This window comes from Manis javanica, chromosome 7, assembly GCF_040802235.1.
Source record: "Manis javanica isolate MJ-LG chromosome 7, MJ_LKY, whole genome shotgun sequence".
Taxonomy (NCBI): domain Eukaryota; kingdom Metazoa; phylum Chordata; class Mammalia; order Pholidota; family Manidae; genus Manis; species Manis javanica.
In genome coordinates, this window is record NC_133162.1 from 37,159,605 (window position 1) to 37,175,018 (window position 15,414).

The following is a 15,414-nucleotide window of genomic DNA, read 5'->3' on the forward strand; positions in this document are numbered from 1 at the left end:
AAGCTTCAGGCTGCCGGCCTGGGAAATGGGCTCCTAAGGGCGGGCGCGGCCGCTGAGAGCGCAGCCCCTCACCCTTCTCCAGCTCTTTTGCGCCCGGGCGCCGGGAGGCCCCTTCCTGGGGAGGCGCCCAGGCTGGCACGCCGCCCCCTCCCCCCGCGGGGTCTCTGTAAGGGGCGGGTTCGCTGCAGCCAGAAGGCCCGGAGCCGCCCAGGAATTTGGGCTGGGACTGCCCGCGTTTCCTCCCAGGCGGGTCCGGCGCGATCCCGGGCAGGGCGGCGGCGCGCGGACGCGGCGCTCGCTCGGCCGCCGGCACCATGCGGCCCCTGCTCTGCGCGCTGGCCGGGCTCGCCCTGCTCCCCGCCGCGGGCGCCTTCGCCGGTGAGTGGGCCGCGCGCGGGCGAGGGCCGGGGAGGAGCCGACCGCCAGGAGGGAGCACGAGAGGTGCAGGGAGGGAGACGGAGGCAGCCAGATGGGGAGAGCTGGAGAAAGGGGAGCGTGCAGCAGGGAGGGACCGACGGAAAAAGGCAGCGGAATAAACGCAGAGGGACAGAGAGAAAGGGAGAGGCTGAGGCAGAGAGGGACTTCGGAGGTAAACAGATGGGTGCGATCTATGAACGAGGGTAGAAAGAAAAAGGGGTTTGAAAGGCAAAAGGAATAAGGGGGAAAGAAATATGTCCAGAGATAGGCGGGGGTGGGGGGGAGAGACAGAGAGAACAAGGACCGCGGGGGGTGGAGGTCAAGCCTGCAGAGCGGGGCACCTAGAGGCACCTAGAGGCCCGGCAGACGCGTCCAGGCCTGGTTTACCTGGCATTGCCCTGGCAGCTGAGCGCCAGCAGTGGACGGCCCAGCCCTGGCCTAGCACAGCCGGTCAGGGGCTGTGCAGGTGGCCTGGGTGAGGAGGCCAGTCTCCCGGCTTCCAGAGAGCTTCCTGAGGGTGGGCGCTCCCTGGGTGACTGGGAGGGGAGGCGGGGGTCGTGGGGAGAAAGGGGCCCTCAGGGTGCTCCACTGGCTGGGCTCCTTGCGTTGCACTGTCCCCTCTACCCTTCCCTGGCAGTTGTCTCCGTGCTGACCCTTTCACATGGGGCTCAGACAGAGTGGCTGCAGATGTACACACAGGTGGTCATTCCACCACACTGCTTCACAGTTCACAAGCCATGTTCCCGTTCACCCAGCATCTCAGCCAGAGGCAGCTAGGGCTCATCCCAGCTGTGCAGGCGAAAGGAAGGCTCAGTTCTCTGGACGGAGCCGGCAGAGCCCTCACCACGCATCCAGGCTCCTGTCCCCTCGGTCAGATCCTTCCCTCCATGCCCGACTGCTCCCCCTCAACCTGAAGCCAGTGATGGAAGTCACCCAGGGGAAGGGCCCTGAGTTAAGACAGAAACCACCCTCACCCCACCCAGTCCTTTTCAGGGCACAGTGGGCTGTGCAGGTCTGATGCAAGGGGAGGTGCCTGACAGGGAACACATGTCCACACACACTGGCTCCTTCTCTCATGACCTCTCTGAGCCTGTTTTCCACCTGTTGAAGACCATCAATGGCTTCCTCACAGGTTGTGTGAGGCGTGGCTGTGACCGTGCCTGTAGAGGTGCCAAGCCTACAGTGCACGCACGTCCTTCTTTTTCCTTTCCCCCTCCTTACCCTCCTGGCGTCCCCTCCTCTGGGACATGAGGGGACAAAGCCGAGTCTGTGCTGCCTCAAAGGTTGCCCACCCACAAGTGGCTGGCATTCTGTGGCCCCTTTATCCACAACTGGCACGTGCACTTTCATTTAAAACCATTTTGAAAGTTATTTTCTTTGTGATGATGCATGCTCATTGCTACAGATTTAGAAAAAAAGAGGAAAGTATAAACATATTGACGTAATTTCACATTGAGTTCGTACATTTTTGTGTATAACCTTCCAGAGTTAAGACAATATGCCATTGTTTTTCTTAACTTTTGATTATGGAATCATCTGGATATAAAAACAATTGTATCCTGAAACCCTGTGTACTTACCACCTGCTTCAGCAAGTATCAATTCATGACCAATGTTATTTCACTTCTCATCCCTACTTTCTCTCCCCTCCTTCAGATTATTTTAAAGGGGATTCCAGGAATCATCTATGATTATTTCCTTATGTATCTATCACTAAAAGATAAGTAATCTTTTAATGAACATTAACTGCAATGTGGTTACCATTACATCACACCCTAAAAATAGACAGCAATTCCTTCAATTCACCATATCTAATCAGTGTTCAAATGTCCTTGATTGTGTTGTGCTTTGGTTTATTTGATCCAAATAATGTGCATTCATTGCTCTGGGCTAATATGTCTGTTAAGTTTCTTTTAGTAGGCAAGTTCCCTTCCCCCCTTTTTTCCTTAAAATTTATTTGTTGAAGAAACTGGGTCTTTTGTCCTATAAAATTTTCCACATTTAGATTTTAGCTGATTGCATCCCCAAGGTGTCATTTAAATGTTCTTCTCTTCCTCTGTTGTCTGTAAACTGGTAGTTAGATCTAGAAGCTTGATCTAATTCCAGTTAGACTTTTGTGTTCTGCACGAATACTTTAAGATGGCTTATTGCTTTAATTTGCATTTCTTTGATTACTTCTGAGGTTGGACTTTTTAGAACTGCACATGGTCATTTCTGCCATTTCTTGTGAATTACTTTGACTTTTCAATTGTGGCATTGGGATTTTTCATATTGATCTGTAAAAGCTCTTGATGTATTATTGAATGAAGCAAACTGTTTCATGTAATTTGTAGGGATGTTTTTTGAAGTTAAGACTCCAGCTGAGTTCCTTTCCTATTTTACTATCAGGGGAGGGACCAAAGTCCTATAGCCTAGTCCTTTTAACCATCCTCAACCATGCCTCAGGGGCCACTGGGGAAGCTCCCACTGCCAGCACCCCAAGTCCTGGTGGACATCTGTCTTCCACTGTGATTCTGCTTTTTGCTTTGGATGAAAGAGGAAGATGCTGAAGGGCTGTGGTGAGGATCATAGCCTTTCTTCTTATAAAAATGGATATTGTGGGAGTGAACCACTTAAAGACAGTTTGATCCAAGACACATGTTTGGGCTTTTGTGGTGCCTCAAGACAGCTGCAAAGGTGCCATGTGTGCAGGTCCCCTTTGTCCCATACCTGTCCAGCCCCTTATTTTACAGAGGAGGCAGCTGGCCCTCAACTGCCAGGGGACTGCATGGACAGTATCAGGCAGGTAGGACTCAAATCCTGGCCCCACCACCTACTGGCTGTTTAATCTTGGGCATGTTACTCAGTCTTTTTGATCTTTGGGTGTCTAATCTGTAGAAAGGAGATGCAAGAGTACTGAGCTCCCAGAGAGAATTAAATGAGAAAATGTGTGTAAGCACTCAACAAGAGCTTGGCACATAATAAGTGATCATAAATTGATAGTAGCTGTGAATATAGGGTAATGTTATGCCCACTCCAAAGGTGAAGAAATCAAGGGTCCAGCAAGTTGGGGTTGTCTGGCAGCAGAGCCCAGAGAGCTGGGTCAGCCCTGAGCTTTTTCTGTCCTTGTTGAAGAAGCCCCTCCCAAGCATCCCTGGATTCCTCTCCAGGCTTAATTCTAGAGCAGATGCATGAGAACTGGGCAAGGTGATGTGGCAAAGAGCATTGGTTCCATATGGAGAGGTGGAGCCGTGGGGAGCTTTCCCTGCCTGGCTCAGTCTTCAGCTCACCTGGTAAGTGCCCCTACATGGCATTTGCACAGTGTGATAGTTCCAAGTGTTCTTCATATTGCAGGATCCCCTTTGATCAGTGCCAGAATACTGCAGAGTGTACAGGGTGGGCAGATCCCCTACAAACAAGGAAGCTGAGTGGGAGGCAGAGAGCACCGTCAGTGAGCCGAGCGGGAGGCAGAGAGCAGTGGGGTCCGTGTTCTTGTGCTGCATCTCCAACTCCAGCCTTGTGTGCTTTCCACAGTATGTGGGGAGAGATTTATCCCGGATGGCTTCTGAGACCTTCTCAGCCTTACGGAGGTTTTGGAGTGTTCTGGTATGTTATAACCCCGTGGATTGAAAAACACAATATTCCAAGATAGAAGGAATCTGGGCTCCTGTCTGACATCAGGGAGTAGAGCTCCCTGCCAGCCCTGACCACTAGCTAGGCTGCCCCTGAACTGATGATACATGAGAAAGAAAGAAACGTGTAATTGAGGGAGGCTCTTTGTTAAGAGTAGCCTAGCTTGAATCTTAACAGTACTGAATGTATTAGAATGACATTGGAAAGCTGTCAGAGTGATGGGCAAGGCTCGAGTACACATTTGGAAAATGACCAGAGACCACGGCAGATAGGAGGAAATGCCCCTCACAACACAAACCCGTGCCTCAGAGTCCGAGTCACTCTTAGGTGGCTGGGAGGTCTCTCTCCCAGAGTTTCAGCCAGAACAATTGCACATATTGGAGTTTTTCATACAGCTGTTTGAAAATAATATTCTTTTGTTTAAAAGAAAAATCCACTGATGGTTTTGAATTGAATCACAAATTTTAATACAAATACTGAATATGATAAAATATGAAATATCATTAACCCCCAAAAGATAAACATAGCTAGTCAAAGCAGACAGTATGTCTTTGGTGATTTGGAAGGTACACCCCACACCATCAAGGTCACCACTGAGAAAATCTTTGCCACCACCTAGCATGGCAGAGACCCGTTGAGTTGTGGGTGCTTCCTTAGTGTCTGAATCCCACATACAAAGGGTCTCCTATGCCTGAAAGTGGGAGGAGACCGTACTTCCTGCCTCAGTGGATAGGGTCCCAGTGGCCATGTCTCCAACTGGAGGAATTAGCCCAGGATCTCTGCCTGGGCCTCTGGCCTCTACCAGCTGCCTGTTCTCACAGTGCACTGTGTTCCACCCATGGCTGCTGTCCAGGGTGCAAATAGGCCCTGAGTGGGAGCTGGGCCAGGGAAAACAACCCAGCATCCAAGAAGGTCCATTTCCCAACTGGCTGGGCAGGGAGGGTGGGGGTGCAGGAGAGAAGCCTGGGGCCACAGCTGAGACTGCTCGAGGTCCATCATGGTAAACCCCCAGCCCTCCTCACTCCTCTCACTAGGGTGTCTGAAAGCCCAGGGAGACAGGCATTATTGTGACCCCTTTCCACTGATAACGAAGCTCGGAGAAATGGAAGGCACCCAGGTCTTGCCTTGCTGGGGCTTCTGGTCCACTAAGCACCTTGTGATTGATTCACCCCAGTTCTGTCCTTGCAGCTAATGTTTGAGGCCGCTCAGCAGGCTCTGAAAGACGCAGTGTGGATGGCTGCATGTGGGTGGCAGTGCCCCAAGCCAGGCTCATCTGTGTTACAAAGAAGGCAGCAGAGGCTCGGGGAGGAGAGTTTGCTACAGGCCCACACCAACTCGTGGCCTGGCCAGGCTGAGAACAGGGGTCTCCAGTGTGTTTCCTGCCGATGTTCATTGAGGTCAGTGTCACGGTGGTGCAGAGGAGCTGTGAGGGCCCTACCCCAGTTTTCTCTGTCCACGACCTTGTTGAGAGGCCTGGATGAGCTCATGGACAGTTGTGCAGTGGGGCCCAGGCGAGGTTCCATCCAGATGTGAGGGGTTAACGCTGTGTGATGTGCAGAGGAACCGCAGCCCAGCTTTTTCCCTGGAGGGTTTTGGGAGCCAAGTTAGACCTCATCGCAGACACGCAGAGAACAGGATGTTTTCAGCCAATGGCGGGGAGCAGCTTCATGTTCGTGACTCACAGAGCTGGCAGAGCCCTACTTGGCTGGCAGAGTCGCACTGCTTCCTCTTTGCCTAAGGGGATCCTGGGGGAGGGCAAGGGGGGCTCAGGGGAAAGACTTGGCCAAAGTTCCCCTGGGCAGAGCCTACAGAGGATGTGTACGGACTCAGATCACACTGGGACAAACCCCCTCTTCCCAGACAGCCCTCCCTTTGTGTGCAGGCAGCTCTTCCTGTCCCTTGAAGTCTATACCTATCAAGTTGAGCACCCCTGTTCTTTTAGCTGAGACAAATGGGTCAAAATTTGGAGTCTCTTCACCATGACCGCCTCTAGACCTGTGTCTGCCTATCAAGGGCCTTCTCAAGCCCAGAATGGAGTGCAGGTGGGGTCTCTCAGACCCACATTTTGCATCCACGCATGCAGCCCATGATGCTGTCTGCTTTTTGCTAAAGGCCCATCAGACAACTGACTTTTATTATGGAAAAATTTCAAACTACATACACAAAAGTGAAGAGTGGGATTAACTCCTATGTCCCTATCACCCAATTTCAACAATTATTAATCTTGGCCAATCTTGTTTGCTCTATATTCCCACTCATGCCCCTCCCCACTCCCAGTCCTGGATTATTTTGAAGTAAATCCAAGAATTCATAGCATTTCGTCTGTAAATATTTTTCAGTATGGAGCTCTAAATGACTCCCTTTTAAAAAATAACCAGTGCTTTGGCAGCACATATACCAGAAAAAAGCATTATAATGTCTCCCTCCCTCCCCAAAATCTACAAGACCATTGTCTTTTTTTTATTAAGGTACCATTGATATACAATCATATGAAGGTTTCACATGAGCACATTGTGGTTACTACATTCTCCCACATTATCAAGTGCCCCCCACCCAAACCCATTGCAGTCATTGTCCATTAGCGTACTAAGAAGTTATAGAATCATTACTTGGAAGACCATTGTCTTTTTTTTTTAATTTTTAAAAATTTTGGTATCATTAATATACAATTACATGAGCAACATTGTGGTTACTAGATTCCCCCCATTATCAAGTCTCTACCACATACCCCATTACAGTCACTGTCCATCAGTACAGTAAGATGCTATAGAGTCACTACTTGTCTTCTCTGTGCCTTACTGCCTTCCTTGTGCCACCCCCCACATTATGTATGTTAATTGTAAAGCCTCTTATTCCCGTTATCCCTCCCTTCCCACCCATTCTCCCTAGTCCCTTTCCCTTTGGTAACTGTTAGACCATTCTGTGAGTCTGCTGCTGTTTTGTTCCTTCAGTTTTTGCTTTGTTCTTATACTCCACAGATGAGTGAAATCATTTGGTACTTGTCTTTCTCCACCTGGCTTATTTCACTGAGCATAATACCCTCTAGCTCCATACATGTTGCAAATGGTAGGATTTGTTCTCTTCTTATGACTGAATAATATTCCATTGTGTATATGTACCACATCTGAATGGTGGCAATCCTTACTGGTGTGAGGTGATATCTCATTGTGGTTTTAATTTGCATTTCTCTGATGATTAGCGATGTGAAGAATCTTTTCATGTGCCTGTTGGCCATCTGAATTTCTTCTTTGGAGAAGTGTCTGTTCAGATCCTCTGCCCATTTTTAAATTAGATTATTTGCTTTTTGTTTGTTGAGATGCATGAGCTCTTTATATATTTTGGATGTCAACCCCTTATTGGATATGTCATTTATGTAGGATGTCTTTTTGTTCTACTGATGGTGGGAAGACCATTTTCTTTTGAAGAGGCTTTTCTGAGTTCAGTAGAGGGAATTAATGAAAAGGAAAATGTAAAAACACAAACACAAATTGTTCTCCATAAAGATGCTCAAAGTAGAAGGAAGTCTGTTCCTGCTCTTCATTCTCTCCCCTGAGAGGGAGAGCTGGGATCCAGATAGAGCTGGAACCAGGGCATCTCAGGGTAGGGGCCTCAGGCAGAGCTCCAGAAGGCCAGCTTGCTGAGGTGAGGTCAGGGGAAGGCCAGGGTGCTTAGGGTCAGTCATTTGCTGACTGTGTGAACCTCTAAGAGTTAACGCATTCATCACCAGTGAAACAGCTCACCATCACCACCCTTTATCCTCCAACCTTCTGGCAAACTTCATATATCCCTTTGGGCAACTGAGCCAACCTCAAGGTCTCACAGTTACAAGGGTTTTGCACCTAGAGAGATCAAGTCCAATAACTCTTACCCCCTCTCTGCTTCAGATGCCCAACTCTGTGGCAACAGCCTTGATATTATCACTATGAAGTTTCTCTCCCTCTAAAAGCTAACATTGCAAAGTCTGTTCCCCCTGGTTCCTTCTGTTACTCCCCTCCTTCCAAGCCCTCCAGGCTCTGCAGCCCATCCATGTCTCCCAATTCACTGGCCCTCTCCCCAGCCACCTCTCCTTCTATTCCAAGCTAGAGTCAATTTGCTAGTCAAATCCTCAGTCTTTGCTCTCTTGCCCTGCCCCATCCTCATCCTGCAGACTCCCAGGTTTCAGCTCCATCCTGCCAGTTGACTTTGCTGCTCTTTACCCAGCCTGCTGAGCCACTGGGGGGTGGGGGGTGGGGGGTGGTACTGGTGCTCCCAAAGGTCCTCATTGATGTTGGGTGATCTGCACGATGGTCCCGACACTGCCTCGTCAGCCTCCTCATTCCCTTTTGAAGCCCTCTCTTTATTCAAGACCCCTACCCAGTGGTGTGACAAACTGGTTTTCAAAAAAAGAGAAACCTTTCGATTTCCAGGGTGTAAATCTCTCACCATGGCTCCCATTTTATGGCTATGTTTGATAAGGACTCACAGAACTCCTGAAAACTTCACAGCTAGCTTTCACTTCCTCACCCTACATGACTTTCCAGCAGATGACTCCCCTTTACTTTACAGAGGGAATAGAGGCCATCAGGTGGGCGCTTCCACAATTTTTTGGCCCTCTAAGGGCAAGTTCACCTTTGCCCATTTATCCCTCCCTTCCCTGCAGGTGTTGCCCTTACCCCCACCACCATTTCTGGATTCCACAGCCTCTCATCTTTTCAGGAAAAGCATTCCTTCAGTTCTCCTGTCTCCCTCCTGTCTCCTAGGCTATACACAGGGTCGTGTTTCCACAACACTTAGAAAAACAGAAGCAAGGACAATAAATATACTCAACACCATGTGATCTGACCCCCCTGGCCTCACAGCCAGATTTCATGAAGACGTTTTCCAGGATCCAAGTTTCCACCTCCTGACTCTCCTTCCCTTCTCATCCCACTAACCGAGACTTTGCTTTGCCTCCACCCCTCCGCCCGAAGCGCTGGGGTGGAAGGTAGCAGCGATTTTCCTGTTGCTCTGGTTTTTGGTCCTTGTCTTGCTAGACCTCCCTTACTAGGTCTGCATTAGGCCACGCTGGCTGCCTCATCCTCTGTAAACTTTTTTGCTTCTCTGTTTCGAGGAAGGTATCCTCCCTCCTGAGGGTCAGTGTTCTGTGAGGTTCGCCAAATCTGATACCCTGCAGGCATCTTAGGGCCACCCACACAGAAACCTGAGCTCAGAACCAGGGCTCTAAGACTTCTGATGTGAAGGTTGGTTATGCCAGGAAGAACCAGGGAGGGAAAAACGGTGAGTCAATAGTTGAGATCTTCCGCTTACCAGCTGTGTACGGGGGACATACTGATTCACCTCTCTGCCTCAGTTTCTTTATGTGTGAATTGGGGATGATAGCTTGTTGTAGAGACTGAGTTTTAACATATGTGTTTACCACACTGTGTGGTACACAGTAAACACCCATCAAATGCCAGATGCTGTGCCTGGTCACCAGTGTCACTGCTCCTACTGAAGGATGTCTGTCCGTGTTCTCCCTCCCTGAGGACCACAGCACTCTCCTGCCTTCAAAGATGAATCTCTCCAGTATGTTCTCTGGATTTAAAAAATTCATATATGACAATGTGACTCTTCTGTTAAAATAAGCCCCCAAACAGGCATCATGCTTGGTTGATAGGCCCTCTGTAATCTCATCTCCAACCCACCTTGTTCTTTCCAGCCTCTGCAAACTCCCTGAGTGTTTGTGCACCAAGCTGTGCAATTTCTCACCTATCTTTGCACTTGCCATTCTCCCTGGCTAAACCTTTCCTTCCTCACCTTACCCGTTCGGGCAGGACCTCCTTGAGGAAGCCCACCTGGGTCTGTAGATGACCACGGCCATCAAGAGAAGTGAGAGCCAGGGGCAGCCCCTCACCCACACACTGACCCACAGTGAACCTTTCTTTGCTGCTCTTTGTGACTATTTTCTGGACCTACCTCACCCAGGTTCAGGGCTTTCCATGAGTCTTAGTATCATGGGAGAATCGAGGGCCCCACAGTGACAAGACTTGTTTTCCCACAGCTGCTGAGCCCTTCATCCCGTCCCGAGGAGATCCAGCTTGGAGCACAGGGTGTGACAGACACATGACTGTCCACAGTCGTTTAGACATCATAGAGGAGGTAATACGGGTGACCTGGGTGGACGTGCAGCTTCAGGACCATCTGCTGGTGGGTTTATGGGACTCAGGCCAATCTTGCTTTGAAATATTGGGGAAATCTAGGCTAATCCTGCAGCCTGGCCACAGTGTTAAATATCTCCCTGCCCTGCCTGGGCTTCAGGCTGACCAGCCCCCAACAAACCCTGCCTCCCCTGGGGCCTCCTTGCACCCAGCGGGAGGAGAGCTGCATGTAATTACCAGAGGGGAAGGCAGAAACTCAGTCACTGTGTTTTGTTATACAGCTCTTGGTTGTCACCTGGGATCTGTAAGCGTATGTAGGGAAAAAATGACACTTTATTTTCACAAACCTTTAATTGAAATTTAATGTTCCCATTGACTGTGAACACAGACATCAAACCGTGTTCACAGTACCGTGACTGTTATCAATAGACATCAGATAATTTCATCTCATAATTGAGACTCTCAACATATCATTTATTCTAATCAGTGTGTCAAAATTGCGTTAGTTGTTAGACCTGATGTTAGACCATGTTACTCAGTTAAAAAGTATAGACGTTTTTACATCAAGCATTTTTGATTCTTGAATAACATCTTAAGGCAGTTGGTATCCTTGGACATCCTGTATGTTTTATTTTTTCAATTGAAACATTTTTCTGAGAAGGGGCCTGTAGGCTTCACTTGACTGCTTGCTAATGGGGTTCATTCATGAAAAAAGAACACTGAAGAAAATTTCTATCTCAAACCTGTCATTTGGCAGTGTTGCCACCAGGGGGCGGGGCCACAAAAGGAGTGTGAAGTAGCGAAGTCCTGAAAGGAAAAAGGGGATCGCGGAGCTGCGCCAAGCCCCCAAACCGTGACTGAGGGCAACCATCGAGTGCCGAGCCGGGGCGGCCGTGGGGAGCGGACTCCTGGGATTCTGTCATCCGGGAACTGGGAGGCAGGCGGGGCGGGGCCTGAACAGGGCGCCCCGTCCTCGCACCACGGTCCCGCCGCGGGCGGCCAGCTGCTCCTTGGGATGAGGTCGGCCCGCGCCCCCACCGCCCCCGCCCCCATCTCTCTTTGTCCCAGACGGTGGAGAAGACGGTGGAGCACCTGGAGGTTGAAGTGAAAGGTCTGCTGGGTCAGCTGGAGGAGCTGGCCCGGAACCTGCCCCCGGGGCCCCTCAGCCCGGCCGCGGACCTGCTCGGAGACGGTGAGCCGGCGGCGCAGGGGGCAAGCAGGGTGGGGGGCTGCTCCGCCACACCGCGGTGGCCGGGACGAGCTGCAGACAGCCGCTCCTCCCCAGGACGGAAGGGGGAGGCATCGGCCCAGCCAGCCCCCACCAAGGGTTCCCTGCTTCCCATCCCCAGCCTCCGGAAGCGCTGGCCCGAGTCCCTGGCAGCACCACCCTGGCAGAGGGCAGCCTTCCCCACTGGCCATTTCCACATCTCAAAGCTCCTCGGTTCCGTCATCTCCCTCCCAAGGAGCCACGCCTGTGCCACCACAAAGCCATCTAGGGGGACGTGTCCCTGGGGGGGCAGCGGAGGGGTTGCCACCCTGCTCCTCCCCTGAGCCCAGCGTTCCCCGGGGCTGGGAGGGAGGGCAGGCACCCTTCCGCGCCCCCTGCTTGCTCACTCTGAGGCCGCCCCCTTTCTTCCAGATCGCATTTGAGCACGGGAGCTGGGGTTGCCCAGCAGCTGGAAGTTACTCACCTGTCAGCAGCTCTCCTTTGAGAACAGGGCCGCGCGTTCTGACATTCCCTCTTCAGCTTGTGCAAAACCAAAGCTACTCCTTCGACCCCCGCCGTGTCTGAGCGTGACCTATAGCCACAGCCCCTTCTCTGTCTACTCCCATGCCGCCATGCCCCCAGCCCTCCGACCCCCGCAGGCTCAGACCTGGGAGCCCCCAGATGGTGTGTGCTTCTGCCCTCCTTTTTTATGGGGCGACCAGAAAGGGGGTTGGTTCACAGAGGGAAGGCACCTTGGGTCCTGGATTGTAAGGTGACACTGCAGAAGCGCCCTGGGAGCAGCCTTTCTACTAAAAATGTGGCCATAAATGAACAGCAGTGGGCATCCCCTAGGAGCTTGTCAGAAATGTGTAATTTTGGGCCCCACCCAGACCTACTACATTTTAATTAGATCCTCAGGGGTTTTGTGTGCACATTGTTTTAAATTTTTCTACTAAAGCAAAATTCACAAAAACCCCAAATTGTAAGCATTAAACCGTACAAATTCAGTGGCTTCAGCGTTGTGCAATCATCCCCACTAATTCCAGAACATTGTCATCACCCCAAAAAGAAACCCATACCTACGAAGCAGTTACTTCCCATCCCCGCCCCCCACCCTGCAACCCTCCATCCCTTGGAAACCACTAATATTTCTGTCTCTCTGGACTTGTCTATTCTGGATACTTCATATAAATGGAATCATGTAACAGGTGGCCTTTGTGTCTCCCTTTTGTTCACTGAGCATATTTCCAAGGTTCATCCATGTTGTAACACCTATCAGTACTTCATTCCCTTCTATGGCTGAATAACAGTCCATTGTATGGATGCACCTGTTTAATCCCATAGGTCTCTTAGGCACTGTTAATTTTCCTTCATTCTTTTTTTCTTTCTTCTCAGATCTCCTCTTGAACCCTTCCAGTGATATTTTAATTGGCTATTGTGCTTTTCAACTCTGGAATTTCTATTTGATTGCTTTTCATAATTTCTCTCTAATAATATTCTCTATTTGATGAGGTATCATTCTCCTGTTTTCCTCTAGCTTTATTCATGGTTTGTTACAGCTCTTTGAAGTTGGTTTAAAGCCTATGTTTGAGTCCAGTATCTGGGCTTTGCTTTTATTAACATACTTCTTATTTTCCTATCTATGAATTATATATCTATGAATCTATGAATTGTTTCTTTGCATGCCTCATGATTTTTGTTGGAAACTGGGCATTTTGAGCATTTTAATAGAACTCTGGATATCGGAATCTTCCCCCTCCCCAGAGCTTGCTGTTGCTGTTTTTTTCTGTTTGTTGTAGTTTGTCTAGCGACTTCTCTGAACTAGCTTTTTGAAGTTTGTATTCTTGGTCAGGTGTGGTCAATGAAGTCTGTTCAGTTAGCTTATTGGTCATTAGTGATTCAACAAATTTCATTAAACTCGTGAAACCAATCCCTCATTCCACCCACCAAAACAAAATCTCCCAGTCTTTGTGGAAGTGGTGTGTGTGTGTTGGGGCACATGGTCAGACACCCAGCCCAGCAGTCTATGACTCTGCCTTAGCTTTCACTTCCTGTTTGTCATAGAGCCTTAAGGTCAGCCAGATGTGAGAGTTTAGGGCCTTCTCAAGACTTTTTAAAGCATGTGCTCAGCCCTGGGCATGTGCGTGGCCTTCTAGACTTCCAGGAGTTTGTGGGATCTCTTCAAAACAATGATTCCCCAGAGCATCTCAGCTTTTCCTTCCCACTTTCCAATTTGTCTCCTGTTTGCCCCGAGTGGTACCCCTTTCTCTAGGTCAGTGGCTAATAAATTTGCCTTCAAATGTTCCCAGGGTTGCTAACTCTTCCTTGGGAGATTTCCAAATAAGGTGGAACAAAAGCAAGTCATCTGAGCCAGTATTTCAGGAAGCAACCAGACAGATCAAAATCAACGACCATTATTCTTGAGAACAAGATCCCTTCTGCTCCCTCGGGTGCTAGAACTCATACAGGGGCTGTGGTATTCTGTTTTCAAGGCTGCTGCCAAGCTGGGGTATGAGGGACAGTGCTGGAAAAGTGAAAATGTGGCGAAACCGTCTCACTGACATTCCGCTTTTTTTTTCTTTCCTTTGTTGTGCTTTATTTATCTGGTTGCTGCAGGCTGTCAGTTTCCAGAGTTCTGATAAAGTTGGCTCTGACAACTGTTGCTGTTTGATTTGTTGCTTTTGTGGAGGGACAGACTTTCAGAGTTCCCTACTCCATCCACCACTTTTGCTGACTACATTGAAATTTAATAAACTCTCATATAGTCTACTCTTCATTTTACAATGGCAACAGAGGCCTAGAGGGCAAGTGACTTAACCAGGGTAACACAGCAAATCAGCAGCTGAGCTGAGCTGAGAAAAGGGACACTTGACTCCCAGACCAGTGCTCTTTCTATTTCAGGACTACATCTGGTCCTCCCGCTGAGCAGGAACCAGGTTCAGAGTAGACACCAGTATTAGGCCAAGGAGAGCTTTCCAAGGAGCAGGGGCTGAGGGTAAGAGGCCTTACAGAGTTGGGGGCTTGACTGACTGAATCGTGTACCCTGCATGGGGCCAGATGGAGGACTGAGTGATGCTGACCCCGGCTCTGAGGAACACAGAGACAAGCTTTCAGGTGTGATGGGGTGAAAATGTAAGCATCTACCTGCCTAGGGAAATGATTTAGCTTGATTTCTGTTTCCAGGTCTGACTCCCTATCAGCCAGGACAGAAAGGAGCTGATGCAGAAATAAGGGGCCAAGTCCTAAGTGAAAACTATCACTCCCTATCAAAGCAAGAGGATGGACACGGCCCGGCCACCCGGCTGCCGCTCTGACCATGGGCCTGCCCAGGTTCATCCTTCAGAACCCTCTTGCCAGAGGCTGGGGGTGGACTCATCCCACCTCCCATCACCTGACAGAAGTCCACCCTTCCACCTCCTCACCTGCCCTCTGTGGGAACAGTTTCAGAAGTCCCGTCTCGGCACAGGAGCATTTAGACACCACCATCAGCAGCACGAGGCCAGCGGGACACAGATGCCATTTCCCAGCCCCTATGCCTGCTTGGCACGTGACAGGGGTCCCAAGGACCTGCATTTTACAAAGTCTGCAGGTGGCCTGACACACGCCAGGGCTCAAGAACCACTTCACGATCACTTCCCCACCCACAGAGCGAGCACTCCAGGTTCCACCCCTAAACCCTGTGCCTGTGACTCATTCACCTCACACTAGATCCAGCCCTGCCCCTCATACAATATTCCTTCTGTTGCCCCGAGGCTGCTAAAAATTTTCTCAGGAACAAATTCGTCTGGTGCCTCATCCTTGCCTTGCTATCCCAGGAGTGACATTAGGTGTGTGGGTGGACTGGCCCTGACTCACATCTCTAGGAGGCAGGAAAAGACCCAGTAGAGTTTTCCCCAAGAAAGACGGCCTGTAGGGCAGGATGTCTCCCTTCCCATCTTTCTTATCCTGAGCATGATGGACAGGGTTAACAACCTCCCATAGCCCCTGGGAGGCAGCAGGTGCCTTGCCCAGAGAGAGCTCAGTGACAATTCACACAGTCCCCTGGTCCACATGTACCATGGGC

The 15,414-nt window shown here is 50.1% G+C and overlaps 1 protein-coding gene across 2 annotated transcripts; it reads left to right on the top strand.

Annotated features, from left to right (window-relative positions):
- The first annotated feature begins 178 nt into the window (after positions 1-178).
- PLAC9 (placenta associated 9) lies at positions 179-15,067 on the top strand. Of its 2 annotated transcripts, none has more exons than XM_073240729.1 (4): positions 179-378; positions 10,048-10,145; positions 11,213-11,336; positions 14,535-15,067. In XM_073240729.1, the coding sequence occupies exons 1-4, from the start codon at positions 315-317 to the stop codon at positions 14,663-14,665; spliced, it is 417 nt and encodes a 138-aa protein (XP_073096830.1). In that variant the 5' UTR covers positions 179-314; the 3' UTR covers positions 14,666-15,067. The 2 variants fall into 2 exon arrangements, with proteins under 2 accessions (XP_073096830.1, XP_036869251.2); XM_037013356.2 differs by lacking the exon at positions 14,535-15,067 and adding an exon at positions 11,784-12,560.
- The last annotated feature ends 347 nt before the right edge of the window (positions 15,068-15,414 follow it).

Bases quoted from the DNA above. Each gene is read 5' to 3' on its own strand.
- PLAC9 (XM_073240729.1), top strand. From the start codon at position 315: ATGCGGCCCCTGCTCTGCGCGCTGGCCGGGCTCGCCCTGCTCCCCGCC. The intron at 379-10,047 runs GTGAGTGGGCCG...GTTTTCCCACAG, and splicing joins CGCCGCGGGCGCCTTCGCCG to CTGCTGAGCCCTTCATCCCG. The intron at 10,146-11,212 runs GTAATACGGGTG...TCTTTGTCCCAG, and splicing joins GTTTAGACATCATAGAGGAG to ACGGTGGAGAAGACGGTGGA.